The sequence below is a fragment of the Ciconia boyciana genome, chromosome 24, assembly GCF_034638445.1.
Source record: "Ciconia boyciana chromosome 24, ASM3463844v1, whole genome shotgun sequence".
Lineage (NCBI taxonomy): Eukaryota > Metazoa > Chordata > Aves > Ciconiiformes > Ciconiidae > Ciconia > Ciconia boyciana.
Genome location: NC_132957.1, coordinates 3,955,913 through 3,971,530, shown reverse-complemented (window position 1 = coordinate 3,971,530; position 15,618 = coordinate 3,955,913). Strand labels below are relative to the sequence as shown.

The 15,618-nt window shown below is 43.9% G+C and overlaps 2 protein-coding genes across 7 annotated transcripts; one reads left to right on the top strand and one right to left on the bottom strand.

Moving 5' to 3' along the window:
• Positions 1 to 270: 270 nt before the first annotated feature.
• TMEM38A (transmembrane protein 38A) lies at positions 271 to 11,470 on the bottom strand. Of its 6 annotated transcripts, none has more exons than XR_012039578.1 (8): positions 11,333 to 11,464; positions 8,933 to 9,089; positions 8,163 to 8,347; positions 7,439 to 7,526; positions 7,214 to 7,331; positions 6,557 to 6,904; positions 4,590 to 4,726; positions 271 to 480 (listed from the first exon to the last, which is right to left on the bottom strand). XR_012039578.1 is itself a non-coding variant. In XM_072845186.1 (8 exons), exons 4-8 carry the CDS (start codon positions 9,076 to 9,078, stop codon positions 6,692 to 6,694), a joined length of 750 nt encoding a protein of 249 aa, XP_072701287.1. In that variant the 5' UTR covers positions 9,079 to 9,089; positions 9,465 to 9,543; positions 10,458 to 10,542; positions 11,333 to 11,436; the 3' UTR covers positions 6,130 to 6,691. The 6 variants fall into 6 exon arrangements, 4 of the variants coding, with proteins under 4 accessions (XP_072701287.1, XP_072701285.1, XP_072701286.1 ...); XR_012039579.1 differs by having other exon boundaries at positions 4,625 to 4,726; XM_072845186.1 differs by lacking the exons at positions 271 to 480; positions 4,590 to 4,726 and adding exons at positions 9,465 to 9,543; positions 10,458 to 10,542 and having other exon boundaries at positions 6,130 to 6,904; positions 11,333 to 11,436.
• A 177-nt stretch (positions 11,471 to 11,647) lies between these two features.
• SMIM7 (small integral membrane protein 7) lies at positions 11,648 to 14,251 on the top strand. The gene is made up of 5 exons (XM_072845188.1): positions 11,648 to 11,813; positions 11,898 to 11,939; positions 12,024 to 12,076; positions 12,814 to 12,904; positions 13,483 to 14,251. The coding sequence occupies exons 1-5, from the start codon at positions 11,788 to 11,790 to the stop codon at positions 13,496 to 13,498; spliced, it is 228 nt and encodes a 75-aa protein (XP_072701289.1). The 5' UTR covers positions 11,648 to 11,787; the 3' UTR covers positions 13,499 to 14,251.
• The last annotated feature ends 1,367 nt before the right edge of the window (positions 14,252 to 15,618 follow it).

Here is a 15,618-nt window from a genome sequence, read left to right as displayed (position 1 = left end):
TATGTCCTTGCCCTGTCACTGTTTGCCTTCTGTCAAGCTGTGCAAGAGTGAATTTACTAAAAGGTGTTCAAACTGCGCACAATAAATATTTACTACTTTATGACTACGTTTGCACTGGAGTACCATCCCCAAAAGAGCAGCACTCGGGAAAAGGTAGAAAGAAAAATTTAATAATTTACAAGCTCAAAGGCAGGAAACTGCAGCTGTCAACAGAGAACAAGTGGAAAAATAACATCTTTGTCCAAATGCTCTTGGAATGCACAGGGAGAGAAGGTAACTGGTGCAACCATCTCAGCAGAGGCCCTAACACAATAGGTGTCTCCACCTCATGTTCACAGAGCATGCTTTGCAATGTCTGTCTTCTGTGCTGGTCTGTTTTCCAGCATTCACAGCACGTTGCTGTTTCAGTTTGTTTCGATGTGTGTTTCTGTATTTGTTCAGTATAGCTTTTCCCATAAGAAATGCTGCTTTCTCCATGTCCTGTGGAAACAGAGATGGTGCTACAGCAGCCAAGCAGATTCATTCACTCGGAACCACTTTCTGCTTCCCCATTTTCTGACAGGAGACCATAATCTATTATTTCTGTGGCTTTTTGCCTTTTGCAGGAAACTGAACTGAGCATGTCAGAGAAAACCTGTATCAGCCAGAGCAGCTGCTGTAGTTTTTCTGTTTCTCTCATGAAATGACATTTAAGAGGCTGGTGTCTATCCTTGTCCGTGCTCCCTCTGTATCCCTCTGGCGTACAGAGGAAAATTAAAGAAAAATTAGTAATCTGTATTTATGGGCTCCTTTTGCAGACAATACTTGATTAATCTCCACAGTCATCTAGCCAAATAAGAAGAGATTAACCGACATCCTAATCTATCATAAATCAAAAAAGCAGGGAGACGAAGCGTCTTACCTTAAGAGACAAACATTACAGAGAGCCTACATGAGGGTTTAGCCCACATTAGTCTAATTCTAATTTAAGCCAACATTAGGACTCTAAAGTCATGGAGTTTTAGACTGTTCTTCAAGGCACTGCAGTCTGTGACATGCTATATGCATCTCACACTGCATATACCTGCCATTATTACTGATTACACCAATTCTTGTCACTAACAAAGCAAAGAAAATTAGCTCACTCACTGATTCAAGCGGTTAGTTGCAGTGGGACCAGAAGCCCCCAACTAGCAGATCTTTTTTTGGAAAGTCAAGATCTGCCAGCTCAATTGAGAAGCATCAGGGGCTGGGATAATTGGAAAAGCAGCAGCTTGCTTTCTGCAGGAATGCAGCGTGTGTGTTGCGGTTTCTGGTGAGCTTTCTGTAATTTGCAGATCAAAACCAAACAAAATCAACCAAGCAAATCTTTTCCAGGGACATTCTGGATTTCCTCAGGCTATAAAAATGTTCAAGCCTCTAAACATATCAGACCTGTTTTCCTGCATTCCACATCTATAGCCTACCTGTGCCCTAAAGCTAAGATGAAATCACTATCTCGCACTGATTCTTCCTAAAAGGTTACATTCACAAGCTCTCTAAAAAATTTCCTTCCCAAATTCTCTTTTGGAACATAAAGGAAACAGATAAGAGTCATGATAGAAAATATTATAAATGGTACTTTTTCTAGGGATAGTGTATGCAAGATGCAAATGGACAGGTGTAGAAGAGAGACCAGACTCAAAGATATTCATGAATGTTGATCTTAGCACTATCGACATCTCCTTTTTGTCAGAAATGTCATCACAGAGCTGAAGTGAGTAGCAACTGTGAGTCACGATGGCAGCGTGGGCTCTGGCATGATAGGGAACTTGTTTTCTCACCGTCTGTCTGTTCCATGAGCCGTCATCCCCCAACAGCTTGCTCACGAGCTGCTGCCTTTACAGACCACATGAGAGCAGGATTAAATTCTTAGCTGTGAGGTAATTTTGTGAGTGTTTACCAAGTAAGAACCACAGTGTTGGTGTCTGATGAAATCCAAACCCCTTTAATTGGCCTTTCCTTGCTGTGGATGGGCACACGGGACAAACCAGATCTCCTTGGGGCCAATAGTAAGAGCATCCTAAAGAGGCAAATATCAACGCTCTGTGTGCAGAGTGACTGTCTCAGCTTTGGCATCAACAGCGTATTTTCTCCATTGCCTTGTCAGTGTCCTCTCTTCCTAGTAGAAATGGAAGAAGCTCATACGAAATCCAAACTATCTTTGTGAGCTTTCTAGAAAGTCTCTTATAGGTGTATATTCTGATTTCTCATTGTTTTGGCAAAGAACTAAAATATCTTGAGAGAAAAATCCTTGCTGCAGCAAAAAGCTGGGTATCTAAGGTTGTAGGAAATGCCACACTATACCAGGCTTACCTTCCATATAATCCTCGGTCTTGTGTTTTACAGTAGCCAGTTAGGTACTTTAAGGACTAGCACAAGAACCGTGAAGCAGACAATTATAGCTAAGGGCCCAAATAAAGATGTGCTACTGTAAAATGCATAAAGCTGTAATTTTTAATGCTTGTATATGTCCTATGTGCTATTTGGACTGACGCTCTCAGCGCTGATCTAGTGCTTTACACCTTTAAAGCACCATACAGCCATGAAACAGGCTGCAGGAAGAAGCAGCAGGCATTTGGCAGCTAATCACCTGGCAAGTCTTAAAAGGAACAACTTCTCTCTTGCTCAGGAGATGGCCAAGGTAACATCCATCTTTATCTTCTGGGTCTTTCCGCTTAGCTGGGTGATATAATTTGGTTACTCTTTGGACAAAATGTGGAAGAATGTACATGCTGTCATTAATAATAAAAGGAAAAGGGGAAAACACCACCACCGGTTGCTCTAGCTTGGTGCTCTATTGCATTGGCTTTGCCCTTTCTCACATAAGCTCTTCAGTATAGAAATTCTTTCCTTTGGCCTCCCATTTTTTTTACTTCAGTTAATTTACTGTGAAGAATTATTAACGTTTTCTGTAAAATTACCCTATGGGTTTGTTTGGGTTTTTTTCCTTACAGACACAGTAAGGGCTGTAGAGCTTTCCTTATCTGTGAAGCTGATCTGCAATGATGAAAAAGCTGTAGACGGTGGGTTTGGCTCGTACTATGTAACAGAAAAGGGAAGCCTGTCAGTCAACAAGAAATGCTGAGAGCAGCAACTGAAACACTTTGCTTTTTCCATCAGGCAACCAGGGCCTCTTTGAGGATTAAACCTATTGCTAAATTTAGCTACATCTCACTAGAGTTAGTATCAGGAGTTATCAGATCAGAACATCTTTGGAGGGAATGACGTCTGTCCCGTGGAAGTCTAAGCCCTGGCATGCTTCTCTCCTACCCTGTGCTGCAGCAGAGTTTGGAGCCGGGAACATTCTGCACAGCCAGCACAGCATGGGACTCTGGAGACATCGCAGGGTTTTTCAAAGCACTTGAAATACCTACTCTCATCAGCCTGCTCTTGTTTATTGTTCTGTCCAGGTCCTGAGCAAAATTTGTTCATAACACTGAAATGGATGTCACGGGAGAGGAGAATGGTTAAACCACACGAAACATTCTAGTGCTTTTTTCTGGAGTTGTTTTTTAATATGCGTAAGGCTTGCACTGACCCTCTTTTCCATTGGTTGGGTCATACAGAGACTTTAAATCCCACACTCCAATGCAACTTATATTCTCAACTGCTCTGATAAATTCAGGAGTATTAATAAACATTTTAAAAGAGTTAGATGTGGGGGGAGACAAGTGAAACCCTTCAGAAAATAAATAGCCCTTTGCAAGTCCTCATTTAGTGAGCCGGGTAGATCGACTGCATCGTGTTTTCCTCATCACTCCCATCTCTGTGCCATGGAAGCAAGTTACTCCATGCCTCTAGGAAATGCCCAGCTACCATTTTCATTCTGGTTGGAGCAGCGTCTTAAGGAAGAAGCATATGTACAGGTAAATTAGGGCTTCCTAGGAGTGTAGAAGCAGCCCTGCAGGAATGGTTAAAATATGCTGCTTTTTGAAAGATCCATCTTTGCTTCTTGGGATGAAGGACGCCTGTCTGGAATTGCACCAAAGACTACCAGCACTGAGCCATGGAAATTCAAGAAAGGTTCCAAATCTCTCACTAAGAAAGGCTTCACTAAATGAAACTGGTGACTCTTCTGTATGGCAGTTGTCTTCTCAGTACTAATCCCATTCCAGATAAGGTACTTTGAAGGTGTACAGAGCTTTAATTTTAACATCTCTTGGAATACTTCTCCCATCTGTTCTTGGTTAGCAGCTATGATTTAACTCAGTCCAAAAAACTTGGAAGAGCAAGGACTCTGGCACTTAGAAAGCAGAGCAGCAGCTAACAGTACCATGCTAAGTAAATATTCACACTCGTTCAAAGCATTTTGATTTTTGTCTGTTTTATATAGAAATACTGAAACTCCATATAAATATGCTGGGGAGGGAGCGTGTGGTTGCATGTGAGTGTGTATATTTACCTGTCCCAGGTGAATATCCTCCTTCCTCTTATAGTGACAAAAGGAAAGACAGTCAACTGGTATAAACACCACGAGAAGTTAGTTTCCTTATGTCCCTCCCTGAAATCTCAGAAAGTCTGCTTGGACGACAACGCTACAAATACAACAAAAGCAATGGGCCTTTTACCGTGTTATTTCCATTTATAACATGCTCAGGCATACTTGTAGGACACAGCAAAGCTTGATCTCTCTCTTCAGTTAGAATCATTTTGTCATCAGGTCAAGGAGACTTTAAGTAGATCAGGGAGTGTGTGGCTTCTGAGACTGGCAAGAGTAAAAAGAAACACGCATATTTCCTCAAGGGCCAGTGGACAGAGTCACTTCACAATTTTTATTTGTTGATGGCTTTTATAAAACAAAATTCCCCTTGAATCAGACATCTCATAAAACATTTATAGTATTGTGCATGCTAGTGATACATCAGGTTTCAATAGACCAGTATCTGCAAAACCAGACAGTTGAGCTGTCAGGTAGAATTCCTGTTTTCTACTGAAGGGGAGGAAAACTCACAAAGTTAAGGCACTGTCAAAACCCAAGCCCACAAATCTTTTGACCTTTTGAACTGGCTTTCATCTGGTTGTATACAATAAATTTTTTAATATTTTTTTTATTATCAACTGTCAATTTCAATTTTGAACAGGGACACACACAAAAAAACCCCGCTTTTCTTAAATCCTCCTATTTATATTCCCAGTTGCAAGATGACAGCTGCAACCCTTATTGCTAGGGACGGCAACATGCTGCTTAACTGAAAGCCTAGCGCCGCATCCCCATGCATGCCGTCTTCACCACAGTGATCCCAGCCCTTGGTGACCAAAAAAACCTCAGAACAAGTTCTGGTCTTTTGGGTGCAATGCTTAAGATGACACTTTTAAGAACAAAATCAGTTATAAGAACAGCTTAAAAGTAGTCTAAAAGCTAGTATTCACTAAGCAGAACATGAACAAACTGACAGACTCCTCCCTGAGCCATGCAAGGCATTTCATATTCTTCTTCACTCACTGGGCACAAGCTGCTTTCAGAGCCCAGTAGTTTGACTGAAAGGGATCTACGAAGGACAATCACTATCTTCAGCTGGTGTGCTTTTATCAGTCCTTTAAAGTAGTTTTAATCAGCTGGTGTGAAATCCACTTTTTCAGCCTTTATACCTTAATTTAAGAATAGAGGAAATGTTCCTTCCTGCATCCCATGAGAGTGTTCAGGCTGTCCTTTAGCACACCAAAATCACTGCTTCAGGCACAAACCAGCATGTAGCTGTGGGCTTAGGACCATACTTAGAAGTGTCCAATTCTCTATATAAAGATGAAACATTTTTAAAAAGCCAGTTTCAGGTCCATGAATTAGTTGCCCTGGCAATTATAAATAAATAGTAATAAATACTTATTTACACTCACACACCCTTCTTGTATCCCACAGGGTTACAAACAAACCAGAACCATGCTTCTTCCCTAGTTAAATATGATCAGGTTTGAGGTGGGACACACTATTATTAACAACGTGCAGCAACGCTACACAACAGTTTAGAATAATCACAGTACCAATACATAGCACTCAGAGCATTTCACAGCTTCAAAGCTCTTGCAAACACAGACTTACTTAAGGAAGTGACAATGTTGTATCCATTAAGAATCAGAGGGAACTTAGGTGAGAGAAACAGGGTTTGGCTAGGACACCAGGGTCGATGTCCTTATTGCATATAAAGTGTCACATTAATTGGAGATCTGGCAGATGTGGGAGCTAGGAAAAATTAGATCAGGCTCATATGAGACCATTTAATTTCCTGGAGTATGAAATCCAATTTCCACATTGATTGTGTCTAAACAGTTTGCCGTTTTGGTAGACATCAAAAAGGTCAATAAAAACTCAAAGGAACTTAGGAGTTGCAGGAGCACAAACCATTCATAAATAAACACAGTGAAAGATTTTACATCAGTTGAAAATGCTGCATCATAATTGCTGACAGCTTGGGAACTGGCACCCACTTATCATCCTGGCACAAATCTACAAATCCCTGAAAATATGATCAGAATAGACAGACAGAGACCAAGAAGCAAGCAGCAGCACAGAGAGCACAAATGAAATTCAGGGACCCGCCTGGCAGTGTCTTGGCTTCCACCTCTCCTCTGGAGTCTGAGAGAAAAGGACTGGAGGATAAAAGGAGGTCACAGGTGGCTTTGAGACTCAGCTCTGGAAGAATTTTCTTGGCCTATTTACTGTGTGCTTGCTTTTTTATTCAGCTTTTTTTGCTTTCCGTTTCCTTGTGCCTTCATTTAGCTCCTCTTTTGACTTTGCAGGAGGAGGCGGCGGATGGGAAACCTCATGGGAGGCCCCATGCTGATGATTAGTGTCTCCACTGGAAACAGAGCCAAAGAAAACTGGGCAGATGAAGCTTTCCACTGGAGCAAAAGGTGAGGCGTGAGAGTGAGTTGCCGTCATGAAAACCTGCCGTGCAACAGCAAATACTTAAAGATCACATACACCAGCTATGAAATACTAACTAGTAAGGAGCATTCCACTTACCCTAGATAGAAGTCCCTATTGCTACATGACTCAAGGCTGTATCAGAAGGATCTTCTACCATACTGCCTATATGATGGAGAATTTAGCCTATAATTTCCTGAGCAGATCTCCCCTGGTATGTCCGGCCAATCCCTTCAATACTGGCTTAGGAAGGTGAACACCCCCAGTTTAAGTCTGTACCCTTTCTCTGGTTCTGTAGATTTGTCAGCAGCAAACCTGCTGTAAACTTACCTTGCAAACTATCATGAACATGGTGAAAAAGAAGATGAGGTTGGCTTCAGAGATAGGGAGCCAGTGAGTTTGTTGCAGAGTGAAGAGGATTGTGCCATACAGACTAGCCTTTGTAGGGCTAGAAGAGAAATAAAAGAAGTTTTCTAGGAGGTTTTCATCCAGTCCCAAATGGTTCTTTAAATTCCATTTTTGGTCTGACAGAGAATTTACAGGCTATCTACTTACAAGGACATATGAAGAATTTCATTTGTTTCTGGCTTCCAGACGCCACGCAGCAGTTGCTCAAAGTTCGACATCAAGGCAACACCAGAACCTGTGAAACGGTAAAAGTGAACAGCTAGAACTGCCCCAGCAGAAGAGAGCTCTGCTCTCTTTTCTAGATCCCCAAGGGATAAGGGTAACCTAAGGGGAACAAAAGGCTTGTGACATTCTTCCCAAATTTAAAAGAAGTTAGCCTAAAACAACAGAGCAGGGCAAATGCTTTCTAGACTTTCTAGGAACTGTTTCCTGATGGAAAGGGCATTTGCCTCTGCTTATTTACTGATGCTCAAATGCTTGCTCCACACAAAAGCTAAAGGAAAACTGACTGGGCTGTTTCAACACTGACAGAACCCCCCTGAAGAGATACAGGCGAGGCCAGAGACAGTAGAACACAGGAGAAAGAATAAAGAATCCCTGAATTCTACACCCATATTTGATAGTGACTCCAGTTCTTCACACCTCCATTAAAGTTAGATGATGACTCGACTGACAACCATTCTGCAAGTATGAATAAATACCTGTGTTCTAGGGAACTTGATGGATTGAAGCCAGCTGAGCACATCCACTAACCAGCCTGCTGGTCAGCACTCAGTGATGTGGGCACCTTAAGCTTCACTCCCAGCTTCTCCCGTCCCTCCCCACAGGGCTGGGTGCCTCCCTGCTGCATTAAGAGTATCTCATGTTTCACCTTTGACCCATCCAGTAGCCATCATAATGAACCACCCGTGGTGGTAACGGTGATGAGCATGGTGGACCCCAGCTGCAATTTTGCGAACTCTGACCACCTCCTTCATCGCCACAAAGATAAGCTTCACAGGCAGAAAGCTAACGCACTTGTAGAAGAGGTTCATGGGACAGAAGAATATCAAATACCTGGAACAAAACCACAAAGAGTTCAAAGACCCATGTTTGTCCTGAGCTGGGATGTATCGAGAGGATTAAGAGTACTGTGGTGTTAGCCTGATTTATGTCAGGGAGAAGGAAATGCTGGTTCTGTCATGCAAAAGCACATGCAACCCATACGCACCGAGGAAATTAAACTTGGAGTAACTGTGGTTAATTTGTGCACATTTCACTAACACAATGAAGAAAATGCCCCCAAATCTTCAGTGTGTGCCACTCCTCTACTATATGTGGTATCGGTGCAGTGCATGCTGCTTTTGTGGTTTGGCCCCAGTTCAGCCACGGCAGCTATGAATAGAAATGCCCAGCCATTGGACTGGACCCAACCCATATAATCAAAGCACTAGACAACTGGTCAGAGAAACTGGAAACTAGATCTAGGAATACAAAAGACTCAAAGACTACCTCACCCCACCTCTTTTCTCCCCAGTTAATCCAAGCAAGATAACACACGTGTGTCACACAAACAGAACACCTCCCTTCACACCGGCTGGTTTTGTACACAGCCAGCGGTGTCTCACGCTTAATAAATAAGGTGAAGTGCAAAAGACTCACCAGACTGCTGTGGCCAGGATGACACTGGAGTTGTTACTGAAGTAAGCAATAGGTGGTTCTCCAAGTAAGAGATCACTAAGTATGTAACTTCCAAAGCAGTGGAGCATAGCACAAAGCCAGGAGGCAAAAGGGCTCTTACGAGACATCTCCACGGCTCCTGTGAAGCAAATTCTAAATGAGAAGATGGATTCAGCAAATAAGCAGAAACTTCAAGACCCTCTAAGAAAGAGGCTTGTGGTGCATGTTCTCCAACAAAATAAGTCAAAGAAAAGTGCTTGTAAAACAAAATACAAAAACGTGTATTCCGCAAAGCCTGAACGAGTACCAGATATTGTCAAGAAATGATATGTGGGATCATAGCTCGCAGGCCCCCCATAAGGTTTCAAATGAACTGAGTCATTAGAAGTTTATGAATTGGCTAAGAGTTTATCTCCTGTATTTGCTGCTACTTACTGCAATCACTCAGAAAGAACAATTTTTCCCTTGAAATCAATGTCTTTTTACAGTCTAAAAATAAAATGCATACTAGTACCATTCTCTCCATTGCTTCAACCTAGGTGCCCTCTAGAATTCATGAACAATCTGTTCAGCTCTTTCATTCATAAGATAACCTGTAAAAATAGAACAGTAATTCTTAATCTTTATTTGAAAGAAAAGGATTTGAGGATTCTTCCCTGCTCCTGTACTAGTTTGGAAATGCCCTTTGAAAATACAACTAGATATTAAAACAGTGTTACTCTTTGGTAATACATTATGGTCTCCTCCCACAACCTGCTATTGCCTTTTTTTTATTCCTCTAGCCATTTTCATCCACCTCTCTACTTCTTCAAGGAAGTCTCTCAAGAACATCAATTCTGTAAGATTGTTTCATCACCTTAAACTGCTCCGGAGTCCTTTGTGCAGCATTTCAGATACCAAACTCTGTTCAGTAAGCCAGTAACAGGCAGTCAAAAGAGAGAATGCTAAAATGTTATGTCAACATTACTAACAGTGGCATACCTTAAATAGCAGTAAGTGAATCAGCATATGCTAAAACCATGACTGCTCATACTCTTCCATCCTCAGAGGCATTTGAACCAGCTGAGAACACACTGGAAGCGAGACAGCTGCAACAGCCATGATATGAAGCTGGTTCTATAGGAACCTGAAGTTTAGCTTGAAGCTTAAATTTAGTAACACTTGTTTTTCTTTGGCTCCATGAAGCCATGCTGTCTCCAAGGAGGACCCAGGACATTGCTGTCCTGACACTGATCTTCAGCACAGGAGCTGTGGGATGAAGCAGTGTAGGAATCTAGTGAAAAGTACACCCCAGCCTTATCCAGTCCAAGTGGGCTTATGTATTTTTAAAAGCTGTTTTCATAAGGGTTGCCTGTTAACTGTTCCGTTCAGGACTTAATGCTGGAAGACAGCTGTAAGTGATCAGGCCTCATAAACCCAGCACTTCTGTTTACATGGAGTTTAAATAGAACAGTGTGTAGATTGTACAGCACAAAGATCTCACAACTGAAGGATTTAAAAATCATACCAAAGCGTGGGGGTTTTTTTTTCCTCCTCAGTCATCAGGCAGTTACACTGAAACCGTTCAAAATGGAGCATGAAGAATGCACACACTATCAAAAATACATAGAGAAGACGGCATTCGGAAAATACCAAGGCATAGTCAGACTGCAACCGCGCGGAAAGTGAAAGCTAAGATGCAGATCTATGGATCTTTACAAGATAACAAACAAAGTGAGGTCAGTTAGGGTGCCTGAGAACAGATTACGGCATGGTCTGGAAGGTGGGAAAAAACCAAGGTTTTACTTACAGCCTTTTTGTATATAAATAGGAGGAGAGTATTGCCACAAAAATAGAAAAGCCAAGCAACTGGACAGAAATGTAATGCTAAGTCCTGGGATAGCAGCAAGGAAGTGACTGAACTTAAATACTGTAATGTGGTTGGAATCCAATCTTAAATAAAATGCAAGATTATTTTTCAAAATCAGAGTCACTAGTTCTTGGTTTTTTTCTGCTTTATATTTAGACACACGTGTCAGAACCTCTGAAAAAAGCAGTGCAGCAAGGCTCTGAGCCCTCAATCCTACCACACACACGGCACCACGGCCGCTTACAGCGGAAACCGAAGAAGTACAGAACAGGCAGGCAGGATTACCTCTTCATGCACAAAAAAGTGTCAAGTTTATGCCTCAGAAAGCGTGACACGCGCGTTACCGCTCTTCCCCAACGCGCCCCATGGCATTCACCGCCCTTAAAAAGCGGTTTAACCCCAACCCCGCCCGGCCCGGCCCGCCCCCGGCCCTGACTGACGGGGCTACTCCCGGGGCGGCCGCCGGCTCCCCCGCCTCACCCAGGCGCAGGGCGGGCCGGCCCGGGCGGCCAAGGGCGCGGGGCCGCACTCACCTGGCTCGTACTTGAGGTAGAGGACGGAGACGATGAAGTAGGCCGTGTCGAAGAGCGGGAAGACGGGCAGGGCGGCGAAGGCGGCCGCCAGCTCCCCGAGCTGCAGGGCCCCCGCCACCTCCATGGCGCCGCGGCAGCGGGCCGCGCCGGCCGCCCTCACTCCGCCGCTCGCCCCGGCCCGGCCCGCCCCCGGGCCCGCCTCCGGAGGGACGTCCCGGGGCGCGGCCTCGCGTCTAACGGGGCTGTGGCGGCGGCGGCGGCGGCGGGAGGCGTGACCGGCGCAGCCAGGCCCGTGGGGCGGTTCCCTCTACCCGCTGCCGCCGCGGGACGGTGTCCAGGCGCGGAGCTCCCCCCCCCGGCCCCGGTGCCACCCCCGGTGCTCCCGGGGAGCGCAGGCGCCGGACCGCTCCGCGCAGTGGCCCGCCCTTTCCGCTTCCGCCGCCGGAGCCGCCGCCATGATCGGGGACCTGCTGCTCTGCGGGTAGCGGGGACGGGGCCCGGGGTGCCGGGGGCGGCCCGGTTCGGCCCGGCCGTGCCTGACGCGCTCTCTCTGTCTCTCCCTTAGGACGCTGCTGATGAACGCCGGCGCCGTGCTCAACTTCAGGCTGTGAGCGGGTGGGGAGGGAGGGAGGTGCCGGTTTGGGGGGGCTCACCCTGCCTGACATGGATCCCCCCCTTTGCTGTCCCGCAGGAGGAAGAGAGACACGGAGGGCTTCGGCGAGGAGTCGAGGGAGCCCACGACCGGTAACGGAGGGGACCCGGGAGCCTCGGAGCGGGGTCTGGGCGCTGCCGGGCTGTGCCGCTACCCCCGGACGGCTTCTGCTCAGAGTTGTCTAAATACATACAGGAATGGGCGTTTTCTGAAGGAAATTCTTGGTTAAAGCATTTTCAAGGCACCAAAGTACAAGTTTAACCCCATTTTATGTGGATGTGGATTAGTCTGTGGCTGGAATAACTGGTTTACTAAATTGCAACCTAAAATTTGGCTCCATGTTTACATGCAGGCACGACAAACCTAACTGTTGATCCCAAATTGGCGCTTTGAGAAGAAACACAAAAATGCGCATTTCTTTCTGCGTTTTTGAATGTGGGTGCCTGTGCTACAGAGGCAATGCTCTGCTTACAACCCGATTCCCATTTTAGTGTGTGTGCACCTGCATTGCTCCTTTGTGTCTCTGCTTGCTGGTTAAAAGCGGCAGGAAGGCTGGAAGCTACAACAGAGGGCTGTCCTTCCCTCTTTAATAGTGTGAGCCCTTTTTATCATTTATTGTTTATTTTCCCACATGCCCTTAGTAGGAATGCACTGAACATAGTATGGATCATTTACCTAAAACTTCAACTTCCAGTTCTTTGTTCACTGACCTTTTTAGGTTTTTTCTGTGTCAGAGTTACTTATGTTTTTCAGGCAGCATTGAAAATGTGACTTGTCAGTGTATTAGCTATTTTTTTTTATGTCAAAGGTTTCTTCTCTTGATTTTTAGGCGATAATATCAGAGAGTTTTTGCTGAGTCTCAGATATTTTCGAATCTTCATTGCCTTGTGGAATGTCTTCATGATGTTCTGCATGATTGTGTAAGTAACGCTGTGCAGCATCTCGTCATTTGTTTAGAGGAAGTCATTTATGTTGAGATTTTCCTTGCACATATATTTATTTTCGGATCTCTTTCTCTCCCGCTGTATTGTTCCATAATTCCTTTTCATTTCACTCGTTTATTTCAATCTTCAAAGAGACGTTGGTTGACCTCACAGTTCTTTGCTAATGGGGGACCCGTAGTGCATGAAAACCTTCTCTGCCAGCGTGTGAGTCATTCAGCCTTAGATACAGTGTTCCTTGTTGTGGGTTGCTTAGACAAAACATCATTTGGGTCAGCATTTCAGTTTAACTTTGCGGATGTTTTTCATTTTAGGGGAGGAAAAAACCCCACCAAGTAATAGAATGGCATCAGCCTTGAGAATAGTCTCTGGAAAGAGGTTTTAGTTGTGATAGGCAGGCTGCTTTCCTTTCACTTATGTAGCTATATGGTCTGATGTGTGGGGGAGCAAAATGGATCTCCAGATGTGCACTAGTGTTCGGATTTGGAATGGCATTGGCATGACTGTTAACGGTTGTACCTGGTTCTCATCCACTTTCTTTCTGTTGCGTCCACTAGGTTATTTGGATCTTGAAAGTCATCCACAAACACGTCTGTTAACTTGGAAGAGACTTTTGGCTGGAAACGTAACTTTTCTATAAAGTAAAAGATTATAATGCTTTCAAAATACAGCCCTGGGATTGTGGCCTGTTCTTCGGTACAAGCTCCTAGCACGCTCAAGGGACAGGACACGTTCATCCTCTTCAGCCAGTTGTGTAATAATACGGTGCACGCTGGTTCGCTTGCTGCCAGGGGGATTGAGCCTTTAGCCCCGGAACCAAAATCTTCAAAGTAAAATTATTTCAACTTTACTGAAATAAAGAGAACTTTAAATGGTTTTGCTAGGCTTAGAGTGCAGTGCCGAGTACACAGGGGTAGAATTGCAGCATGACTGAAGACCACAGTCTTAAAACTCTGCGTTGTTAGTCACTCCCAGCTCATGATGTGTCTGCTAACGTCACCATTGTCTAGGTTACTTGGAAGTCGCGCTTCTCGATTCTCATTTTTATAAAGTTGAGCAAAGTATTGGTGTAACTTGTCACTATTCCATTTAGTTTTGTTGCAGAAATAGAAAAGGACAATTAAGAAAAATGAGATTCTCACTGTTTTTCCAACAAAATGCTTTTTAAATTAAAAGGTCAATGATAAGATTTTTTTTCTAAGCAATATGTAAGGGATTTTGAATAGGAAAAATAGCAAAAATAATTCTATAAGCCAATCCTAAGGAATAGTTTTGGAATAATTTTGGATTTGGTTGAATAAAGTTGTTCTATTTAAGGGTAAAATATCTCTTTGATGCCGTGTTCATTCTGTTACAGGAGAAACCAATTCAGTATTGGTGTGTTTTGAGAAATTTTAACTAGTTTTGTAATTGTCTCTGGCCGCTTGTGTTATTTTTATTTATGTTGTTAGCTTCTTTACCAGCAACTTTTCCCCAGCGTCACCAGGATAATTATAAGACTGTGCAGTGCTGGGTATCTTTTAAACCAAACTGTTAACTATTAGTGGAGCTTCCTTGGCTTCAGTTTCTTCAGCTGTCCGACTGTTGAGAAGGAGAGAGAGGCCTCATTTAAATGATTCTGAGGTTCAGGTTTTAGCAAATACCTTGGATTTTATCGGGATGTAGTCAGGCACAAGTGTTGGGTGCTTGAGGCAATTTACTCGATTCACTCTCTTTTGCATTACCTGATGTTTTTATGCTTTGTTTTGGGGAAAGATAGTTTGAGGGAAGATGCCTTGCTGTAATGAATATGGAAAAAGGATTCTTCAAGTGTGGTTTGTCATGGCATCCAAACCAAACCCAGTGCTTTATACAGTTCTTAGGGAGAAAATGTTTTCCAGTATTTATTAAGCCAATGGAAGTGGAAGCGGCTGTCACCGTCAGCGCATAACCCGCTAGAGGCCCCTGGAGTCGGCACTGCAGTGCTCGGTTTTGGACTTGGGGGTTTAATTCTTACTTGGAAAAATGTTTGATCCTGTGCAGAACTGACATTCTGCTCTGAGCAACGCTTTGAATATGGTGACTACAAAAAATTGAAGATGATCGAGCTCTACTGGTAAAGGAATACAGACAATTTTATTGCTCTAAATAGATTATGTGGCTTAATAGCGTGCTGCACCTCAAGATTTCAGTTGTTCAATAAAGTTGTCATTCGGCTCCTAGGCAGGTGCTTTAAAAATTACTTGTTAGTTTTGAGCTGCTCTTAAATGCTTTGGAAAGTTTAAATGCTGGGCTGCTCGCTTACCCTGTGTGGTGTGGGATGCCTTTCACTGTAGGTTATTTTGTTGCACGGCTGCACTGGTACCAAGTCCATTTTTGTATAACAAGCTTCTGAAAAGCTGACTTGCTTTTTAATTGTGGTTTCTTCTGAATCAAGGAGACGAGATTAGTGAGAACGTAAAGAACTCTTTATAAAGAACTATTTGTTCCGGTTTTGTACGGTGAACTCTTTCCAGGTAACAGCTGGAAGTTTGTAATTGCTGCCTCACCCGTTATTCTGCAAATAATGAAAATACGAAGTTCTGCCGCTTGGCAAAAACTTTCCCAGAACGTGTTGGACTTGTCACGACTGACAGGACCCCGTTACCTTCCCGCGAGCCTGAAAGGTGGCGCTCACCGTCGCATTAGGCCTGCAAGATCCGCGTACCGACGGT